The sequence below is a fragment of the Ictalurus furcatus genome, chromosome 3 (genome assembly GCF_023375685.1).
Source record: "Ictalurus furcatus strain D&B chromosome 3, Billie_1.0, whole genome shotgun sequence".
Lineage (NCBI taxonomy): Eukaryota > Metazoa > Chordata > Actinopteri > Siluriformes > Ictaluridae > Ictalurus > Ictalurus furcatus.
Window position 1 is genome coordinate 23,365,221 of NC_071257.1, and position 22,627 is coordinate 23,387,847.

General features: G+C 36.5%; 3 protein-coding genes across 7 annotated transcripts; 1 reads left to right on the forward strand and 2 right to left on the reverse strand.

Moving 5' to 3' along the window:
* The first annotated feature begins 452 nt into the window (after positions 1 to 452).
* On the forward strand, positions 453 to 8,181 carry cep68 (centrosomal protein 68). Of its 2 annotated transcripts, XM_053621587.1 has the most exons (7): positions 453 to 686; positions 3,201 to 3,578; positions 3,858 to 5,252; positions 5,333 to 5,455; positions 5,576 to 5,672; positions 6,976 to 7,104; positions 7,389 to 8,181. In XM_053621587.1, the coding sequence occupies exons 2-7, from the start codon at positions 3,288 to 3,290 to the stop codon at positions 7,418 to 7,420; spliced, it is 2,067 nt and encodes a 688-aa protein (XP_053477562.1). In that variant the 5' UTR covers positions 453 to 686; positions 3,201 to 3,287; the 3' UTR covers positions 7,421 to 8,181. The 2 variants fall into 2 exon arrangements, with proteins under 2 accessions (XP_053477562.1, XP_053477564.1); XM_053621589.1 differs by lacking the exon at positions 453 to 686 and having other exon boundaries at positions 2,625 to 3,578.
* Positions 8,182 to 8,849: 668 nt separating this feature from the next.
* rab1ab (RAB1A, member RAS oncogene family b) lies at positions 8,850 to 16,912 on the reverse strand. The gene is made up of 6 exons (XM_053621598.1): positions 16,751 to 16,912; positions 11,908 to 11,980; positions 10,721 to 10,816; positions 10,368 to 10,463; positions 10,087 to 10,218; positions 8,850 to 9,838 (listed from the first exon to the last, which is right to left on the reverse strand). Exons 1-6 carry the CDS (start codon positions 16,762 to 16,764, stop codon positions 9,641 to 9,643), a joined length of 609 nt encoding a protein of 202 aa, XP_053477573.1. The 5' UTR covers positions 16,765 to 16,912; the 3' UTR covers positions 8,850 to 9,640.
* Positions 16,913 to 17,026: 114 nt separating this feature from the next.
* zgc:153169 (uncharacterized protein LOC767799 homolog) lies at positions 17,027 to 22,618 on the reverse strand. Of its 4 annotated transcripts, none has more exons than XM_053621595.1 (11): positions 22,534 to 22,618; positions 21,760 to 21,954; positions 21,392 to 21,490; positions 20,948 to 21,099; positions 20,759 to 20,804; positions 20,219 to 20,257; positions 19,466 to 19,554; positions 19,209 to 19,224; positions 18,938 to 19,005; positions 18,009 to 18,113; positions 17,027 to 17,722 (listed from the first exon to the last, which is right to left on the reverse strand). In XM_053621595.1, exons 2-11 carry the CDS (start codon positions 21,884 to 21,886, stop codon positions 17,630 to 17,632), a joined length of 834 nt encoding a protein of 277 aa, XP_053477570.1. In that variant the 5' UTR covers positions 21,887 to 21,954; positions 22,534 to 22,618; the 3' UTR covers positions 17,027 to 17,629. The 4 variants fall into 4 exon arrangements, 2 of the variants coding, with proteins under 2 accessions (XP_053477570.1, XP_053477569.1); XM_053621594.1 differs by having other exon boundaries at positions 20,948 to 21,104; positions 21,352 to 21,490; positions 22,534 to 22,617; XR_008385602.1 differs by lacking the exons at positions 17,027 to 17,722; positions 20,948 to 21,099; positions 22,534 to 22,618 and having other exon boundaries at positions 18,098 to 18,113; positions 19,209 to 19,264; positions 19,466 to 20,257; positions 21,760 to 21,952.
* Positions 22,619 to 22,627: the final 9 nt, after the last annotated feature.

The following is a 22,627-nucleotide window of genomic DNA, read 5'->3' on the forward strand; positions in this document are numbered from 1 at the left end:
GAAAAGTGCATGTAGTGTACCTTTAAAACCTTACTCTAAAAAGTAAATTACGGTCCAATTAAGTGCCTTAGATCTTGTTTAACACTATAACCACATTTCCAAGTTAAGTTTACAAAAGATAAAGATTTAGTAGCCTACAGTTTAGTAGCCTAGTGTACAGTATAGCCTGGTAAAACGTTATTTATTTTATGATTTTCAACATGTTTTTTAATGTTCATTTATATTAAAATTCAGACTTTCTCAGTGTTCTTACATGGTATGTTTTATGCAGGCCACTGCACGTGACTGGCATATTGGTAGTATAATAATAATAATAATAATAATAATTATTATTATTATTATTATTATTATTATTATTATTATTGTTGTTGTTGTTGTTGTTGTTATTATAGCATATTTGCCGACTACATAAACACATAAAAGTAAATAAAAATACAAAAGAAGAAAAGAGGAACCTCAGCGTTTCCTCTGCTATGTCCGGCCAGTGGAGAAGAAGGCTGATGTTTCTATTGGCTGGCTGCCTCGGGCTCTTCCGCTTTTCCCGCTTGCCTTTAATAGGAACCGTTTTACTACCGGGCTGAACTGTATTTTCACTGCTGAACATTTCACTACGCACTATATGCGTGTGAATTTAATATACACTGAGCTTTTAAAACTCCTTCTACGCTACATCTGGGGGAAAAAAGGTATTTACACTGTATTATTAGCCTACATAAAATGGCTGCCTGCTAACATCGAAGATTGTCTTTTTGTGATGATCAGAAGCGGTATAACATTTACACTCATTAACTCTCATTACAAATTACGCTATATATAGATGTCAGTCGTCGGCACCAATAACTCGATAGTTTACAAATAACTGTGTTGACAAATGACAGCTATTCTCTGTTATGTGTGACAGAAGACGTTCCTTTGTTAACCCTTTAGTCATTTGTCCTTTACAGATAATGCCTACAGTGAAACTACCTTTCTGTTTCATCAGCTCCATCTATTTAGGGCATACTAGAGTAGCTCGAGAGCTATTATTAGTCTTTTCTGACCTTTCTGACCTGCCGCTTCTCTATGCTGTTTGTTTAAGCTTGCTTCAGGTCTAAATGATGAATGTGATAGATTAAACATTTAAAAGTTTCCAAACTACCCTATGCAAACTGCTGGGTCTGTTGCAACCTCAGGAATATAGCCTAGCTTGCCATAAAGGCAGGTCATGTACTGTATACTGACCAAATTCAATTATCTTAAATACTGATTAAAAAAAAAAAAGGCTTTGATTGGTCAGTTTATAAACCATTGGGTTAACCATTAAATGCACTGATTTATGCACTCCAAAATCAAAGTGTTGAATTAAGTCCAAGAGAACACACTTGAATACACTTGTAAGAGCTAATGCAGCACTGGGGATTTTGCTGTATTTTCGCTGCTCTCCATTTTGGTTCAGTTTTTCAAATATTACCTTTCATGTAGTGTGTTATAGAGCTGTTTGTGAATGTAAAAACATCTGCAAAGTTTTTTTTTTTCAAAATCAAAGTGTACGACAAACGGAGTTATTGACTCCCTAAAGAAGGAACCGATTCTGAACATCTGAAATGAGTCGTTAGTAATTCCGGACTTACTTCCTGTATTAACCTACGTAGGTTTGTAACAAAAAGCCACGCTTCTGGTCTTCATTGGCTGCTCGCTGACAGCGGTAGATCAATCACAACAGACTGGGACATCTGACCAATCAGAGCAGAGTATGCTCTGAAATGAGGATTTTAGAATGAATCCTTTAGAACAGATCATTTAACGAGTCGTTTGTGACACTGGGAAAAAAGGTAATGCTGCAGTTTAAATTATGAGCACATTAAAGTATTATTTGACCTTGGATGCATGTAAATCTATTGTATGAGACCGCTAAAACAAAATTAGGCACGTTTCAAAACCATAATAGGTGTGTTTTAAAGTTTCACATTTATATTTCCACTGTAGTTACAATGCCAAGCCTTCAAATATCAGTAGCGTTAGCACAGCCTAACTTACAGCCAAATCAGCAGTTCACTCTTTGACTTACATGTAGACCATTTTCAGTTTGACCAAATATCTATTCATTCATTCATTTATTCATTCATCTTCTTCAACCATTTTATCCTTGTCAGGGTTATAGTGGAACCGGAGCCTGTCTCAGGAACACTGTGCACAAAGCTGGGATGGGGGACACACGTTCACATGCTCATTCACATGCTCATTCACACCTAGGCGATTTAGCATAGCCACAATCCATGTACCACCTTTTTTTGCGAGGTGGGAGGAAACCAGAGAACACAGAGAAATGCAACACGGACATGGTCAGAACATGCACAGAAACTCCACACAGATACCTGTAACTCAGGATTGAACTGAGTACCTTGGAGATGTGAGGCAGCGATGCTACTCTGTGTGCGACTGCTACAATATATCTGACACATGATTTTATAGCAGACTGACCCCCAAACGTCTTTTGTCCAAAATGGACACATTTAAACATACGTACTGTATGCCAGTAATGCCAGTTTCCCTTTGTCTTTTGGCAGCCCTGGGTCTTGAAAAACACACTGAGGTTTTAGAATCGATGTACATTGTACTTTTAAGCAATGTGTTGGACTCAACATGTGAGTTGCTTTTTAGACAAGCCATCCTCTAACATTCACCATGGAAACCAGAAGTACCTGAAATGAATGGGAAAATGGCAAGAGTAGTCTTCCACAAGCATTTCTATCTGCTACAGAGGTTTAATTCAATTCATGATAAAAATGCACTGCAGTTGGATTTGATGGAGATAGATGTATGCAGTACTTAGAGTGTGGATACACGCATCTGATTGCTTCTGGGTGAAATGTTGTTTGTTTTCTATTTTTTTTGTTTATATTCATTTTCAGACTTTCTCTTTATATTGTCTTTTGCTTTGGTTTCCTGGAACATTCTTGGCAGATTGTGCCAGTGTACAAAGAGCAGATTTAATCTTGAGTAGCAGGCAAGCCTGAGCATGTGTTCTCGATGAGTTTCCTGAGCCGTATCAAGTAGCAGCCGCATCATTACATTTAACTAAATGCGTTTTTCTTTTTACATGCAATGTCCTGTGAATTTATAACTTTACTGTGTGCTTCTTCGTAATGGTACTTTTTGAAGCATATAGTTATCTTACAGGTGATGTTGACGCCTTACTTTTGTTCACCTTATTTTGACAGTTCATCTGTCCTGCTGAGGACAGATGGGGCATTATTGGCTTTCGGTGTGCTCCTATGGCTCTCGGAATTGACTGAGCTTTATCTCAGATGGAGCAGAGGAACTATGGGAGGCGTAAAAGCAGGATCCCCGCGTTTATTCGCAGTGGCTACTTGAGACACCTCACACAGGAAGCCAGTGACAGATCAAGGTCACTGCATGGCCTGGACTCTAAGGACTTCAACAGAGAGAGTAGTGCTAGCAAAAAAATTGTTACCATGGCACCTACTTCTAGGTACATGACAAGCAGGAGCTTGTATACTGCTCGAAAGCCACTGATTTCAACAGAGCACCAGATTTCAATCCTGAAGAATCCTCTCACACATGAATACTCAGAAAGGGTAAGTTGATAATGGTTATAAATTTCATTTAGTAAGGTACTAATGCTTGTACCTTTCATTAATAAGTTGCTGAGGATTTAGATCTGATTAGGTACATTATCTAGGAATTTGAAACTTGGTATTTGCATGATTGTAGATAAACCTTGTGATTAAACCTGCAGAAAAAATTTACATATTCATGCATACATTTTTATAGCGTAGTGCTATAGGAATTTTGTATAAATGATAGTTTCATATATATGGCAACATATTAAAACCTTATTTTATTTCATTTCACAGCTTCACATGAGCAATGTGGCAAATTGTCAAACACAAGATGGAAGGACAGATTCTAACATGTTGGATAGCACAAGTGTTCCCCAGATCATTGCTTCTTCTCTTTCAGCAACCAGAGAAGACCTTTGTGCTTCCTTGAATTTGTCAGAGCTTAGGCTATGTTCTTCTCATGAGGAACCTAATTTCAGCCCTGTTCCTTCAGCAAGCAAAGTTGAAAGTAGGAGCCATTCTATTTCCCCTTTAGATGATTTGAGCCTTACAGTTCCATTAAGCCCTAATTGGACTTCCACCCAGAGAATTTTTCCTCATTCATACACTTCCCAAACCCATACCTCCCAAAGGACAAGAGCATTTAAGCAAGAGAGAGACTCTCAGATTAACACTGGCTTCTCACTAAGTGACAACAAGAGCTACTCGTCTGAACCTAAACAACTGTCCCACTATCAAACCACTTACTGGGCCTGTGCTATCCCCAGTACCTTACCACCTTCTCCAGACCGCAAGTCTCCCAGCTGGGACCCTGACAAGGAGTATGAGAACCTCTTAGATTATACATACCCTCTAAGGCCCAACATGACCAATACCTGGAGTTCAAGCGAACACAGGTCGGGAACTGATCAACCTTTACAAGACTCTGGCATTGAAGTGGACAGTTTTCTCAGCTCGTCTAGTCTTTCTTTTTTGGAACAGCCTGTTTCTGGAATGAGGCAGAGTAGATCTGGTCCAGTGTCTACTCAAACATTTGGATTTCAAAATCCGAATCTGAGGAAACTGGCACATTCCAAGTCATCTGACATTGGGGTGTCTAGAAGCCTTAATTCCTCATTGGAGCAGGTGGGTTTATCATTGGAAAGTATGGATTGTGATGGGAAAGACAGCTTTCACTATAAGAAATTTGGCATCTTTTCCACATCCAGGTCTGCTCCAACCTTTATCAGGTCCACAAGCATCTTACCCCGTCTGGGGTCACTTGGCGAGTGGGATGAAGAGTTTCTCCAGTTGCCTGAACAGCTACTGGAGATCCAGGATCTTTCTCAGAAACTAAATGACATCACAGCACAGATAAGTCAGCCAGTCACCACCAACTGGGAGTCTCTGCAGAGGGAGAGTGCCTCTGTTAGGTCTTCATCAGTACAAATGGAGAAACAGGCAGCTGAGGTCTCTTGTGTGCAAGGGTCTGCTGAAGAATTTCCTCTCACAGAGCAGATGAAGAGAGTTGATAGTAGAATGCAGATAACCAGAGATGTGGGGGATCTGAGGGACCTGAACCAGAACCTGAGGGATGTGGAAGCCATTGTGGATGAGCTGAGTGGAATGTCTTTGTATGAGTTTAAGAGGAAGACAGAGTCTGACGAGGTAGCGGAAGAGACACAAGAATCCCTCTTGCGGTACTTACAAGTGAGTTGAAACTTTGTGTTGGACTGAATGAACTGCCAGTGATGTGGAAGCTAATGTAAATAATGTAACTTTCTTGTCAGACTTTCTGCTCAAATTTAGAAAAACTGATCCACTGGTTGCACAAGGTGGTGGAGAAGATAGACGTCCTTTCCCCTCCTTCAGTGGACATTGAGAGTGTTAAAGCCTCTCTGGCTGACTATAAGGTCAGTATGATGAATTGTATATAAGATACTAAGATGTCATTGTCTGATTTATTGCAAACATGTCATACAAGTTATTTTACTATCAACAAATCAATGAATCAATCAGTTTATTATTTCCAGAGTTTTCAGGAGGAAGTCCAAGACCACAGGCCACTTACTGCATCTGTCCTTCAGACTGGAGAGATGCTTTTGTGCTGTATGAACTCAGCTTCTCCCTGTGAGTCTCTATGATAGATATAATCTCTGATAGTGACATAATATTCTATTAATATTCATTTTTACTCGTATGTATTACAAGGCTAATTAGATATGTAATTACATGTTTTATGTCTGTTCCTTCTAATTTATTACACTTTTTTTTTTTTAACAGAATTTAAGTTGCCAAATATGACACTTTTACAGTTTACATCTGTCACCCTATGTTTATTTCTATAGGTTTATTTGTTTGCTCAGAGATGGATAAAATGTGTATATTGTGTCATGTTAACAGCACAGCCCTAGATAGACAATACTCTGATTTTTAAAACATTTTAAGGGTCTTTTTCATGAGTCATGTTTTTTTGATAATTTTTTTTCTAAAACAAGTCTGTATTATATTATGACTTTGTAAACGACTTTTAAACATAAGTGACTTTTGAATATGACCCTACTTACATTACTCACTTTAGTAAACAAAGATATATGATAAAAATTATTTTGCAATTTCTTGCATAGAAAACTAGCTAATTTATCCAGTGATTTTTTTTAAGTGAATCTGGACATGTATAAATCTGTGGTCTGTTTAAAATTTACATATCGAATTATCATACTAGTGCAATATCTCAGCAATGAGATAACATTATTAAACGTAAAATATTAATGGGCAAGGTGCCATGACTAATGTGTCCCCTGAGGCTGCTGATTATTAGCATATTTTCTAATTGAAATATTTAATTGGTATTCATAGGCTGTACAGTCCCAGTGTTGTAACAAACAAGTCTTTTTGTTTGTTAATAGCACCCCCTGGTGGACACTGTCTTAAAAATGTCCTGAACGTTCTCAAACGGAAGTAATGCCTCTAGATCCCCTCTCAAGTCCCAGAACTTTTTGTATTCTGTTACTGAACCTTCAAAAGGATCAAAGTGCAGTTTAATCACTTTCTTGTTTACTTTGCAAAAGCACTGCCTCATTTTTCCTGTGTGTGGCATACGGTTATAGCACTGCAGTTGTGAACAAATAGTACACTGTAACCCAATACCACAGTCATGTGTGACAGCAATCCAGCTTCAGAATCAGATCACGCACACAATGTCAAGGAAATGGAACAAAAACAGTACTGCCTTTATGTCATATAAAGGCAGTACTGTTTTTGTTCCATTTCCTTGACATTTCATATCACCAACAAACTGTGGTAGCCTTGCATTGCAAATATGTACATATATAAAAACCAACATCCTATGTTATTACAGTATAGCCACCTATCACTCTGTTTAAATAATAACTTTGTCGTCATATATTCTCTTACTCCCATGGGTATCCAGTTCTGAAGGATACACTGACGTTGATAGAAAGGCAGTCGTATGCGTTGGAGACTCATTCAGAGTACCTCTTCTCCTCGATCCTATCTACCATGGACTGTCTCACTGAACCAAACTCTCAGGACGACACGGGTAAGCAATGATCACTTAAACTTTTGTTAGACAAACCTGAGCTCAGATGTTTACATGTTTGTTAAATGTTTCCATGGTTGCCTTGATGAATCACTGAAGAATGTGTTCAGATATCTCAGAACATTTATATTGTACTATATGTTGAGGCAATTATAAAATGTCTGTTTGTATACTAGCTGTTTATTGGGTATTGATTTACATTTAAATGGCTGCCATTGTAGACAGCTTGTGGCCTACGTTTAGTGGGATATTGTACTATAAACCTTCATTCTCTTTCCCAACAGAAGAGACGTCATTCAGCAGTCAGGATCAGTAGAGATCAGTGTACCTGTGTCCTCAATTAGATGTCTTTCAGGACTTTTATGTACAGGTGCTGCAGCAGAACAAAAAAATCTGAAGCAAAGCAGTAACTCTGAATGGTTGAGGTATTTAACACTGTGCAGTTATTGTACATTTATGGTTAATATAAATGATCTGTATTTTTCTCACATCTTGCCATAATTACATTTATGGTTATGTTTGTACGTTACACTTTTAAATGTTTACTTTGAAGCGCTTTCATGTTATACAGTACTTTAAGCACACTTGTATTGTATCTCAACTATTACCACAGATGCACTTTTAATTTTGCACATTTGCTTCGTTCAGTTACATGTACTGTATACTGCTCTTATATTACTAAAACGGTCACTCATCATCATAATAGTATTATTTTTCAACACTTTATGTTACAGTGAAGTGCTTTTCTGTCCTGGTACACATCAGGAGCTCAGGTTTTTATGGCTATTCATTAAGTTTTAATAAAGCTCACTGGTCCTCAATAGCAGCCCTGCAGCTTTAATTTCTCAGTGAGCAGAAAGGCACACAGTACACTGCTATCCAGGCAGCACAAGTGTGTGCCTTTTTAAGCACCATGGACTAAATAATATACAATAATCCACAATGAACCTAAATATTATGTATGGTATTACAGGCACTCCATGTTCAAATAAAGAATCCAACTATTTTTGGATTATAGACTAAGTAAGAATTGTCTTTGTTGCAGTTTTCTATCAACAATAAACTTTGTACAACCCATTTTTCTGTACCGTGTTCTATAAATAAGTGTTTGTTTTTTTTTTTAGCTTGTGCCTTTAAATGAGGTCTTGTGTATATATAGAATTATTTGAATACACCTAGATAACTGATATTTTTTCCCCCTACTTTTTAAAATCATGTTCAGTTGTAAGGCAGTGCATGGATTTTAATGTTTTAAATTTTAATTGTTTTGAATACAATGAAACTGTTTAAAAAGTACCACATCTTGTTTGGTGCATACATGCCATTCTTAAAGAGTACCTGAGATACTGTCTCTAATAATAAGCAAAACAATCCGGTTCATAGTTTTGAGAGGGAACACTGGATAATCGTGGAGGCAGGTATCCAACGGATAACGCACTGCATAATAGCCAAGGTCTAGCAAGGTCAAAAATTTATACTTGGGCATCAGGCAACACAAACTATATGCCATACTGTTAACACGCTTGTTCAAAGCGGACTTCAGTTGTCTTTATTATGAAAAATGAGAACATAGTGTTTTATATGCAGTTGGGCCACTTGCAAGATAGTCCACAGGTAACGGCTAACTTGAAACTGATTTTAGATTACATTAGGAATAGTTTCTTTTCCCATATGAATGTTGAATAAATAACCAAAACGCATACATGGTCTATACATGTTCTATCAAGAATTGCAAACATATCTGATATTGTACAGTGTGGTGGTACAATATTTATTTTTACTTGTTTGTTAGATGTTACATGTAGCGCAACAAAAGTACAAGTCTGCAGCCACAAAGTAAATACAAAAGTTTTAAAAGTAAAACTACTTCGATAATGTCTTCATTTCTACAGAACTGGCAATTCGATCTTACATATATATACACATAATGTATATGTACATATATTTCACTAGACTTTTTGATATTGGACAGCCACTGTTGTGCAGTTGGTTAAAATGCAGATTGGCATATCACCGTATATGGGGACAAAAACCTACACATGCTGATATTAACAGAAAAATAATCAACACAGAAAATAAAAGAAACCAAAAGGAGAGAAAAAAAAAAGGAGTCATTGTATTTTGACCACAGTAGCCCTGCAGTAGGAATGCAGTGAAATGCAGTGAGAAATACACACAATATTCCTTAGAAACCTGCACACAGACACACAGTTGTGTGAAAATGGAATCTGTCTGGGGTTTTTTTTTTTGGTGGGGGTCAGGGAAAGGGGTGGATCAATGCAGCCCCAGACCATTACCAAATATCTGACCTGTTAACATGTTTAAAGGGGGGGGACCCGGTAAGGTTGTAGATACTTCTATTGTTTTGTTGGTAGTGCGGCTACATACAGTACAATTTAGGCAACTTAAGTTGTTTCCTGTCTCTTGATCTCACCCTTGTCTCTGTGGAAATAAGTGGTCTAGTTCTGTTTCTCTGGTTTTGTTGGACATTGTTGCTTGGGATTCTGGGACTTTTTGGTAGAGGAGCATGGCGCCCTCAGCAGCAGCCCCCAGGCGCAGGTTTCACTGGAGTGCTCTGAATCTTCACGTTGGACTTCTCCGTGCCTCCAGTTGTTGCTCCAGGTCCCATTCGCTTCTTGATCTCAGCAGCCATGGTCATGAAGGCCTGCTCCACATTGGTGGCGTTCTTAGCGCTAGTTTCCAGGAAAGGGATTCCAAGGGAGTCAGCAAATTCCTGGAGAAAGACAAAGGTCTTTGAGTTCGTACACGGTAACAGATTCTTGAATCAACAAATGTTTAATAAAGAATAAAACACTGCTGGGACGTGCTGTTATATGAAAATAAATAATGACAAGGTGGTGTCATTCATAGGGTTACATACAAGTCAGCAATGATTTTTTTTTCTTACTCAATGAAGGGAATATACTTTTTATCTGCAGAAATGTTAGAAATGAAAAAATTGATTAAAAAAAGCATGTTTACCTTTGCCGTTGTGTAGTCCACCACTTTTTTTGTTGTTAAGTCACACTTGTTGCCCACCAATAACTTGTTTACGTTTTCACTGGCATAGCGATCTATCTCCTGTAGCCACTGTTTAACATTATTGAAGGACTCCTTCGGACAAAAAAAGAAAGAAGAAGAAAAAAAAAAAAAGAAAAAACTGCGAGATCAGCATTGTGAGGAGGCCACCTAGTATCAACTTACAGTCTTATCATAAACATGGTGAGGCTTCAGAAAACAGCTACAGTATCCGGCAGTCTTACCTGGTCTGTAACATCGTAGACTACAATAATGCCATGTGCTCCTCTGTAGTAGCTCGATGTGATTGTGCGAAACCTCTCCTGCCCTGCTGTGTCCCACTGTAAAGTGTGGATAGAAAATTTAAAAAAAAGCCCATTATGAATAACAAGAATTCAGACCCCTTAAAAGGTTGGGTATTTAAAATCCATACATCACAGGACTCAAAGACAACTGAGATCAAAGCTCTTCTGCATAAAATATTCTGCATTATTTTGTCTACCCCAACATGTAAACATGTAAAAATATATGATTAATAAAAGTTCGATTTAAAAATCTTAAACCATGTCAATATGAAGGTGATCTGAGGGAGACTTACGATTTGAAGTTTGATAGTCTTTCCATCTAATTCTATAGTTCTTATTTTGAAGTCCACACCGATAGTGCTAATGTAGCTTTCTGTGTATGTGTCATCCTGAAAAAAATAATTGTAACAAAAAAAATAAAAAATAAAAAATTATGATGACTATTAGGAATCAAAGCATATTACATTTCAAAGTTTTTTTGTCTAAAAGTGACAGTTTGATAAGCTGTGAGAACACAAAAAAGTAGCTGAAATCTACCCCCCCCCCCCCCACATAGCAAGACATCTTGACAGAGTTTGTTCAGACTGTAATCACATTTGCCTGCATAGTCACATTTCAAGTAAGCTGGTATGCCTACATTTAGTAGGGCAGGGTAAAAGTTTAATATAATATAACATAAGATGTTAATATCAAGTCATTGTTCTGAACATATTTGGTATAAACAAAATTGACAAAAACTCTGGAAAAAAGAAAGGAGACAGGACATGTCCACATCGCTCCAGGACCAAAGACTCGCCACCAAAACCTACTGCCATGCTGCTTTTGTCCAGGTTCTTTTTTTTTGACATCAATAAACAGTGCCCCATGAGGTTAAAAATAAATAAATAAAAATCATATTTAGGTCGTATGTCTAAACAAACTGGTTATGTGGTCCACGATCACATACTAGTATGTCTCATCATGCTTGTAGTTGAATAGGGATTTATGCAATGCTTCCCAAATTACACTTCACTGTGCATATGCATGTGGCTGTCTTTATCACCCAACATCAGCAATGTGTCAGCTGCTGCTAAAATGGGACGAACGCCAGTTATAGTTGCAAAGATAGCAAAAGATATGCATCTGGGCTTTTTTTTTTTTTTTTTAATCGTCTCACCCTAATCATGAACTGGTGAAATGCCAGCTTCTTCATTCATGAGAATAGTCTCCCAAATATGATTTGGGAGAGAGAAATAAGCACCATGCCATTACTAATTTTAAAAATTGTGCTCATGTGGGGCTTTTAGTCAGATGCCTGTTAACATTAATGACACCTACAAACACCAGTGAGAACCATCAAGACTGAACAATTTGATCTCAGCAAAAACTGGAACTGAACAACAAGGCTCGTAATGTGAATAACACCGTATACAGTGAACACACGTCAAACTCAAGACACATCAACTTCTGTTTTACATCTGAACTGGATGTAAGCACTTACTGCAAATCGGAGGAGAAGACAAGACTTTCCAACACCGGAGTCCCCAATCAAGAGCAGCTTGAATAAATAGTCACTGTGGAAAAGAGAGCAACAAAAAGAATTAGACACTGAGGCATTGAGATATTATGATATATTTGAGCTACAGCTACATGAGATTAAGTTACGAAAACGCTGCACATCTCATATTAATTCTTCTTTGGCAGGATGTAATAAGAGGTAATGTTAGAGACTTGTGGCAGGACACTTTGCAAGTGTAGTTAACATCTCAGGGAATATTTTTTATATATATATATATGATATAAAAATTGTTAACACTGTCAGAACACCAGCTGAATTAACTGATTAGACATATCTGAGAACTTGTCTGGGTGTGGCCTTTATATTGTTATAGGCAGGCTTGATTAACATGCCTCTGTCTGAAACTCTGTGTCAGCTACACTAGTCTTCGTCAATTAAACAAACAGCAGGAGGGGTTTAATACAGTATATTAGAGCTGTAATGATTACATCACAGTATCAACATTATCAACTCAAATATTTTACATGACTAATGTATTGTTATTTTAAGTAGAATGTCTGGATCTGTCAAAATAAGAAGGTAACTTCACAGGTTTAAAAAAATAAAAAATAAATAAATAAATAAAGGGACAAATTCTTGAACACAGAGTCTTGCTTCTGGCTTTGAGATGCAGGAATAATACAGCCACCCAGTGAATCCACAACTTCACGAGTAGGTCAAATATGCCCCACTATGATTTCAGATGAGATGAAGCTCACTAGGGTTACTAGCCTAGGGTTTTGAATTCCTCGTATTTTAATGCTGCTTAAAATTATTACACAGTACCAGTTCTAATTGTAGCCAATTATCAGATTTAACACTTGCCAATTTAGTACAAAATGGGGAACAATGAATACTATTTAGATTCTGGCTTCCTTGACCAGAGGTTGGTCCCTGCATATTTCCTGATCTGACCTGACTTAGCTCATACAGGAACTTTTGTATTAGAGGCATGAACAGGGAAAACAGATCAATAGATTCTTAGGAAAGGGATTAGGACTGGGAACCACTTCACTAGTGTGTGAACTGAATAAGTACATTTTAACCACACACCAGTGATGGGCAGGTTTGAAAAATAAATCTGTAGAGAAATCTAAACAATAAACTTAAGACTCTTCAGAGAAACACTGAAGCGTGACATTAGTGTATGACATTATATGATAGCAAGTATAGTGACTTATAAAGCGGTACAATGGCTGGTTCTGTGCTTGTGGAGCTTGATGCTAGGAAAACTTGAGTAAGCAGATTAAGGGTTCCTCAGAGGGGGAATTTAACTTGCTGTGTTCAAGCCCCTAAACATTTCTTCAGTGTTTCCATTTCCAACTGACTGACAAGGCAAACATAATTGGCTGAGCCACATGTTCAATTTCAGAGTAAGGATCTGCATTCCCGTGTTTGATGTAGAGCGCTTGGCCGGCTTCCACTCTGTTTTGTATTCATGAGACAACAGAGAGAGATGAAACTGTATGAGGAGAAGCATGCTCAGTTTCTGTACAAGATATATAAATTAAGGTTCCTGTGCGATTGCTATTGAAAATAATTCAAATGAGGCTCAAACAGGCAAATCAAAAGGAAATTCTGAGGTAAGGTTAAGGTTTACTAAAGCACTCGATTACACAGTCCTCAAACATCACTTCCTTCAAGATAAATGTTGTCTGTTTGTTTGTGTTTTAACACCATGCCAGCTTCTATGGCTATTTTCATGAAGAGAAATGTCTAAAGGACTCTATATAAGGTTTTTAAGATCTATTTTTCTTAAAAACTCTAAAATTGCATTAGGTTTGACTTTGTTAAAAAATTTCTTCCAGACTGTTGACTGAATAAAAAAGGTTTCTCAAGGGGTTAAGACAAATACAGTCTAATAAAACATGTTTCAAAGATAATGGATTCTGGCAAAAGGTACATGTTGGTGAGTCTTCTCCTAATATTAAAAACGTGTGCGTCTCAAGATAAATGATAAATGAAAACACCAACCTAACTATGCTTCCTGTAAACAGATCATAAACCCTGATGTGACCACCTTCATTTCTGACAGAGTATGTAATATACATACAAATCAAACCATATTGATCATTACAATCTGTATATATACACACATGCTTTTTTTTACATTTTTGACAGTAATCCAAATATTTAACTCCAAAATGTTCCCAATTGTTTATGTTTACATAAACTGGCTTCTTCAATATATTATTTTTTTGGTCACTTTATTCCCTGTTTATACAACTACCATTCTTTTTACGTGGTGAGCACAACCTTGCAGACTAAAAGTATTTCATCAAAGTAATAATAACTTATTATTTTGTGCACACAACAAAATACATTACGTACATGCTGCTGTACAACGCCTGCATACATGTGCTCCAACAACCTGCTCTCATGTAGGGGGTTTGTATGTTTGGTTATAAACTGCTTTGTGACAGACACAAGGCATACACACCTGTATTTAGAAAAGCACTGCGAGGTATACGAAACGTGGTCAATGTCTATGAAAACTCAGGTGAGGTTGTAGAATGTTTGATGTTTGACGAGGGGTGGATATTTGGAAATCCTGTTTTCAGAGTCCCAACAAAGCTAAGTAAAGTATGTATATTTGTGTCTGCTTATCCTCCTGATTCAGTTTATTTCATTGGTTCAGCTGAGGGGCCTTGTACGTTCTCACCCAGTCTCACTGCAATAAATTTGAGTCATACTCTCCTCATTAGGCTGACGACAGCTGACAATAACTGCTGCTGTGTTCTACACAGACATCCAGAACAAAATGTGTCAGCATATTTTAGGTACTTTTCCCAAAAATAAAATGTTTTCTTTCTTCCCCCTTCTTCTTCTTTTTTTTTTTTAAATCTTCACATCATAACGCAGCAAATCCACAAAAAAAATTATGTTCAATACTACCTCTTAAAAGCTCTTCCATTTAGTAAATCTGCTCTTTCAATGATGTACAACAGCAATTCTCATAGAAGTAATTGATTTGTCTTTCTGGTTTAGTCATATGAACGCTGCATCTTATGTGAAAATTTTTGTAAACATACTGCACTGGCACAATGTCTGCTGATATGAAATAGTAGCATTGAATTTCGATGCATCCCTACTCCCTAAACAAAATAGAGCAGCATTAATTTAGATTGATCCTTGTAAACTCGCTTTATTGGGCTGTGTGGTTTACATATTAATATAAGGAAAGAAAAATATATAGGCTACACAATCCTGATTAACATCTACTGTACTCTTTATGGAAAACATGCCTTTTCAAAAAAACATCAAAAGAACTAAGAGAGAAGAAGGCATTGGCAATACAAGCAAAACCCACCCTCATAAACCTTTCATTTGTATGATATTAAGAAAAAGTGGTACAATGTAAACTGTAGGCAATACATCCCAAAGGCAAGTGTCTTTCCAGTTGTTCAGGATTTAGCATAAAAGTTCATAAGAGCCATGTCATCTGGCATGTGATCTGCACATGACTAACACACAGCTGAGCAGAGGAAGGGTGGCTTCCGTTCCTAAACCTGCAGTTTTTGTCTAAGCCCTATGAAAGACTGATGGCTTCACAAACAGTGAGAACAATACCTAGGCAAAGGTGTGACAGTGGTCATGGCAGCACTGTCTGTCTAAGAATAATGAACCAAAGCATGAAGCACTATGAGGCTGATCTGTGGTCTATGGCCAACCAAGTAACACATGCACAGCATCTATTCTTTTCATTTCTGTTTATTTAAGTGCTAATGTAGGACCAGATCATATCTGAAATATAACAAATGTGGTTGAACCATTAACAGATTTAGATTTGCATTTTATTTCCACACACCAATATATACATGATGTTGACAAACAAGGTATTTGGTCAACAATAATTACTATTTACTGATCGATTAAAACAATCATTTTGGTGCGTCAATAATCACAAAAAGAAAGAAAGGATAAGGATCTTTTTGTTTTGTTTTTTTAAACTGACCTAATTGCATGATCATGTAGGTTTAGATGGTAATAAAAGTGTAGAGAAATGTAATAAGCTACAAAATCCTGAATAAGATCTACATACACTGTTGTCTGGCTTCAGTAAACAATTGGACCAAGTGTGAAACATATAGCCAATCTTTAACTCTAGAAGTTTACATTTAGTTAACCTATAACATAACCTATATGAATCCTGTATGCCGAGGGTTACAAAAAGTGAATATCCAGCTGGATAGTGTGAAACATTTGGTTACCAGAACTGACAAAGTTACTCAGTGAAAGTGTGGAAACAGAAAAATCTCTCATTGTTAATGTGACTCTAGTCTCTTTACGTGCTATTTATTATAATAAACCACCCTCAAATAAAGAGTTAATTGATTACCTTAACAACAGCTATCCAGCGTTACATATTGAACTAAATGGTAACACCTCAGCTACACTGTCACATATTCCACTGTAAATGTAACAGTTAGCTGGATACATTACTAACCTGGATACAGTAAAATATAACTACAGTGGGTAGACAAATCAACAGTTACCGGGGTTAAACGGCTAGTCAACCCAAACGGCTAATAAGCGATTGCTAGTTATTAATGAAAACTAAATGTAAACGTCCCCAGGTATAAAAGCAATAATATAACTACTAATAAGACTAATGCCAAGCTAAAATGTCTCATTCTGACACAGCCAAGCAAGTCGCCTCTGCTGACAGAGAACTACAGTAGTAGATAGTTAACCTGGCTACCTGTCAAACCTGACCACTGATGAAAAATTTGCTAACGCTAGCTTGGTAAGACCTAGCAGGCTATTCCGTGATTAATGCACTTACTATTCAGGATTCATCGTGGATTAGATACTGTGAAGTAACTCCTCTTCTTAAATAACACTTCGGTCGGCTTAAACGAAGTAGAAACAGTCAATCTCCTCCGATTAAAAAAAGTAACTATCCGGCTAGCTACTCCCTCAGACCAGAGGCTCCTCGTTTGAAACCCAAAATGGCTGACTGTTCAACCAGGAAATAGCGGCTCTTCAAACACACTGCGTCACGCACCGCTGGCTCGGCTTCCCGGAAGTAGTAGTTCTATTTTACAAGAACAGGGACGTATACAGCTTGAACAAGACAAACCTAAAAACTACAATTCCCTACACGGCAAAGAATTGGTAATGAGTTCATAGTTGTTAGGCCGTCTCACTCGCTACTGCAGCAATCCTGCCCTCTATCATAAGATGTAAAAATTACGTCATTAGTGAAACGTGGCATAGACTAGTGTGAATATGAATCACTGATCAATGTGTGTGTGTGTCTGAAGAAATCAGAAGTCAGATAATAGTAATAGTACAATTAATAGTCTTATTAATAGTACAATAAGAATAAAATATTATCATTATTTCTGATCAGTGACTGCCTGTAATTACAGCCCACAAACCTTAAGTAAAAAACAAAACAAGATGACTTACAATAATAAAATACCAAATTATATTCATTTAAAACAAGAATACAAGTTCTGCATTGACATTAACTAAAAACATGACAAATTATACAATGAAATTCATTTCTAAATACTTCAGTACAGTGGTAATTATGTATACAGAGTACTATTATATAATTCATACTGCTGTACAAAACATAATATAATACAAGATTTTTACCTCTTGAAATTGTATATTTGAAATGTTTCTAGTACTATGTGGAGAAAGAAGAGGAAATTTAATAAGATAGGACATGTTTTTCCACTGAATCCATTCCCTGGTTCCAGAAAGTATATGGGAATTCCACTGAGGAAGCTGCACCAACCTCTCCCTGAAAGAAAACGGCTGATGTTTAGCAATTACAGATCACCTTACAGATGCTAATGTAATCCCTAATATATTTCCTATTTGTTTTCCCTTTAGCTGTGTAGGAAGTAGTATACATAGTAAGATTGCTGTAAGTGACTTGTGTGTGTGCTAATGTGCTCATAATTCTGCTCTGTATGCATATATATAAATAAGGAATGTATTCAAGGAACATTCCCTTGAACATACAAAATGTATCCAATTATGGACCTAACTGATTTAGACTGTAGCGGACAATATAATTCATTTACCTTCAGGTTTAAGGCAATAAGCCCAATCTCAAAGCATTTCTCTTCTCCTGTTCTTTTCCTTATATCAGCAAGGACAGAACAACAGGCTTCTTTAGGAGACAAACCCTTGTGGGCAAGGACAAGAAACAAACTGTAGGTTGACCTGTGGCAGCTTCTTTACATTTCAGCACAGAATATCACTGATGACTGGATTCACACATGATCTCATAGTTATGCTTTTAAAAGTTGATATGCAGTCAATTTGTATATGAAAAACTGCAAATGCTACCATAATCACTGAGCGTTAACAAGCCAGGGAGCTTTCGAACTGATCTACATCCAATATACCGTATTGTGCAAAAGTCTTAGTCACACCTAAAGAAATTCAGCAAAATTAATCATTTCAAATCAAGGAAATAAAAAGGTTTATATGTATCAAGATAAAAACCATACTGAGCAGTAAACATTAAACTAACCAATACTACGTAAACTAACCAGTATTGGTTGTATTTAAAACTGCAAAAATCCTCTTTGGTACACTGAGGTGCAGTGTTCAAAGAAATTAGCAGGTATGTTGTTCCATTATTATTATTATTAATATTATATATATATATATATATATATATATATATATATATATATATATATATATATATATATATATATATGTATATATATATAATTTTTTTTGGGGGGGGGGCTTGCTACAGCAGGTAAAAACACACACAGCTTTAATAATGTGGTGAAATGTGGTCTTTTAAATATTTTTTTCTTTTTCTACTGATACATGAATGCAGCAGACATAAAATAGGCATGTAAGACAAAATCAATATTAAAAACTGTACATGCAGTAGAATGTGTTTACATCACCTGTCATTCCTTATGAACATAATAGTATAAATTAATATTCTTTATTAACTAGTACCTTTTATAAAGTACTGATTACATACCTGTCTCATTAACTGTACAGTTTGAAAGCTAGGACAGTAGCACATGATTTTGTCCCCATCACCTGATGCTGGGTTAGACAAAACAGCTTCAACATTAAAAATACAATTAACAATACTGAAACAATCTAATCCATTTTGTAGCCTCTTTATACAATCCAGGATAATATGATCTATGTATAGTGATATGTATTACTTTCAATCATTATAATCATATTGTATATTAGTGGAGAAATGCAGAATCTGATAAGATAAAGAATTACAGAGCACCAACCTGCTGCAGCACCCACCTAAAATACAGAAAGGATTAAAGTCACACTTCCCCAAAACCTAACATTACATTAAAATATTCTCTTATTCTCAAAACGGTAAACTCTATTGATGTGATATAGATATCACTAATACAATATGATATTTAACTAGCTTGTTCTTGGTTGCTGGAACCACCTCCTCCCATAAAAATAAATTACTGTATGCACTATAAAAAATACACTGTAATACTTCTGCTGCAGTGCAAGATGAAAAACTTACTGTGTGGTCAGCATATAGGCCACAACCAGGAAGTGGAGAGTCTCCCACTCGCCCTGGAGTCTTGAAGGGTTTTCCTGATGTAGAAACACCTTAACAATTTATTAGAACCGCATTAGTACATTATGCATACATAATAATAATAATAATAATAATAATAGATTTATATAGCACTTATATATATAATATTTATATAGCACTTTTCTAGGCACTCTAGAAATGTTCCCATTCCTTTTAGTCCACAATGACGAACATACTGTCCAGGACATCCAGGTTTTCCTCTGACCTCTACACTCTGGGATACTCTTCATAATTCAATAAACAAACAATTAAATAAGCAGGTAAGTAAGGTAACAGCTGATTCTCAGATCCAGTTTGGATTAGAAAATGCCATGGTATCATCCTGTGCAGTACTTGGATGTGTTTCATCTGCTGAGACGAGAAATGTTACTCATATTTGCATCATCTGCATATCTTCAGAAATTGAATGGGTCAGTTAAACAAGGCACCATTTTGCATAATTCATTTTTATATTTTTGCTCTCTTATTATCAGCACAATAAAATAGAATAAAACAAATTATTTGCTCTTATTTTCTCTCTTTCTCGGCCCATCTTGCCTTATTTCTTTCATTCTTTCCTTTGGTCTTTCCTGTTTTTTCCTTCATTTCTTCTGTTATCCCTCCATTATTTTCAGCTCATCATCATCAAGCAGTGTGTATTTCCTTCATGCAAATATTAAAGCAAATTATTCTCACCAACAGTTATGTTTCCTGTAAGATCCAAAGCTATGAGACCTGTAAATAAATACATGACAGCCTTACTCTTCTCTTTCCTGCTTAGTAGTTTGAACTGTCACAACAGACAGCCTCACAAATGAATTTTAGTATTACTTCAATAATTAATCCATTAATACATTATGTCAGAAACTGCTCAGAGTAACAAATGTGCAAATTCTACCTAATACAACACATTTGTCCCTGGAAACAGAATCAGTATAAACAAAATACTGTAAAATAAAGCAGTTTCTTAATGCACTATGGGGAAAATGCAACTGAATGGAGCAGGATAGGATAGGTTATGATAATGGAGATGAGACTTCTATTGACAAAAACTGGCATAAGCACAACGCATCATAAAAACAGCTTCAAAATATTACAGATAAAGTAAATTATCCAAATTATTTACAGGTACAATTCAAATGTACGAAACTGAAATAAACTGATTAATTTGTGCCTCTTTGACTTCATCACTGACTGAAGCATGAAAAAATATAAAGGGCTCTGGTTCAGACTTACCGATAGTGTCATGGCCACTGACTTTTTTCCCCTTTTCAAGAAATTCCTTAAGGTGTGCATCAAATAAAAGTTAAAAAAAAGACAAAATAAAATTGTTGTAGTATTGGCTCTTGTATTGGTGAATGGTACTGGCCTCAGCCCCTAGCTTAGCGATCCACTGACACTGTAACTGACATTGGGTGTGAGTACCTGATATGCAGTGGCTGTATGGTTTGAAAGCATATTGTTATTGGGCTCAATGGTAAAACCCTGTTCCCGTGCAAAAACTTCAGCTCCTTCGCCAACTAAAAATCTGTGAGGGCTTCTCTCCATTACTAGGCGTGCTACCCGACATGGCTGCCCTACACTGACAACAAAAAACTCATATAAGTTAATTTATATATTGCAATCAAAAGAAAATGGATAAAATTTTGCTATAATCAAAAAATGGATAGAATTCATTTTAAATTTCAGTAGCATGAACAATATTTTTAAACAGTAGGCCAAAACACCCTACATGAAAAAAACCCTGAGAAAACATAATAAAAATAATATATTCGGATGTTCATAACACCATTTGAGTCTGAAATATTATTCAACTTGTCTCTCTTTACCCACGCAATGCAGCTACTGCCCCAAATCTCCCAGGCACACCTTCCATTATTGCTGCATCACATTCAACTATTCCCTTGTTATTGGGGAAGCCTCCTCTTCCAACTATATAACGGCCTGTCTGCACGTCATTCTCAACATCTGAAAAATAATAATACACAGTCCCAATATACATTGTAATTTTGCAACAGTTAAATACATTGCGTCTCAACGGCTCTGACAAACTTTGTCACATTCCGTGCTTCACAACAGCACTACTGAAAAGTTTTTCAAACAATTTAATATTGATATTCACATAACCTATCCACAAGCAACATTACTCCACATCTCTCACCCCATAAGGGAATGGACTGGGACTTATGTTTGTTCTGACACTATACTTTAAAACATATACATGGCATTTTATTTACCTGAAATTGCACTCTCTACAACATCAGTGGAACTTTGTCCAGCTAGGATCATGCACCGCATTCTTTCTACAGCAGGGAGGGAGAAAGCCCAAGTGCCCACAGCAGCCATTAAGCGGTCACTGTGCATGTGCACCCAGGTACAGCTTGCTCTTTTCAGTGTTGCCTGAGTGACCTCTCAGGACCTGAGCAAAGAGACTGAAAAACAGCCTGCAGGTGTGAATTTCTTGCGGGTCATCTATATGTAAAAATGTCATCTAGATAGAGGTCATCTATATGTAAAAATGCAATAGGTATGGACATTTATAACTTTTACTATATTTGACAAAATAAGCAATTCAGCTTAGAGAGTGTACTTAAAATTTAATACACATATAAACAATCCCAAACTGGTAGATACAGTCTACAGTCTCATGGCTGCAATACAAAGGTAAAGAAGCAAAATTCAGGCATCAAATATGTCTTGGCTGATTGTGTAAACTACAGAAGCCCTAAATGCAAAACAGTCAAACCCTTTAACCTTCTGTGTGGAGTAAATTTTGTGGTCTGTGAACAGATGCTGAAAATATCTTTAATAAGAGCTAGAGCATAGCTGGATATTTATCAGATATTAATCAAGAAGATAGTGACTAATGATTCAATTATCAACTACCTTTTAAAATAAATAAATAAAAAAGGTAAACATGTCCTTGCTATGTATTTTAATGTTATTTGATAATAATTATGATTATATTAATTAAATAATCTTTAATTATATTGTTCGATATTCATCCTTGCCTTCGACGTTGTGCACTCGACGTTACAGCTAAAACTTAACGATTGTTGACATTTTACCGGAAATATGGAGTTCCCAATTCGCGCAAGGCATCTT

Bases quoted from the DNA above. Each gene is read 5' to 3' on its own strand.
- rab1ab (XM_053621598.1), bottom strand. The intron at 10,817-11,907 runs GTAAGTGCTTAC...TATTTTTTTCAG, and splicing joins GTCTTCTCCTCCGATTTGCA to GATGACACATACACAGAAAG. The intron at 10,219-10,367 runs GTAAGACTGCCG...TTTTGTCCGAAG, and splicing joins TCTACGATGTTACAGACCAG to GAGTCCTTCAATAATGTTAA.
- zgc:153169 (XM_053621594.1), bottom strand. From the start codon at position 21,886: ATGCACAGTGACCGCTTAATGGCTGCTGTGGGCACTTGGGCTTTCTCC. The intron at 20,258-20,758 runs GTAAGTCTGAAC...ATTTATTTACAG, and splicing joins CAGTGGCCATGACACTATCG to GTCTCATAGCTTTGGATCTT. The intron at 19,555-20,218 runs GTGAGAATAATT...TAAATTGTTAAG, and splicing joins TACAGGAAACATAACTGTTG to GTGTTTCTACATCAGGAAAA.
- cep68 (XM_053621587.1), top strand. From the start codon at position 3,288: ATGGAGCAGAGGAACTATGGGAGGCGTAAAAGCAGGATCCCCGCGTTT. The intron at 3,579-3,857 runs GTAAGTTGATAA...TTCATTTCACAG, and splicing joins CACATGAATACTCAGAAAGG to CTTCACATGAGCAATGTGGC. The intron at 5,456-5,575 runs GTCAGTATGATG...TATTATTTCCAG, and splicing joins CCTCTCTGGCTGACTATAAG to AGTTTTCAGGAGGAAGTCCA.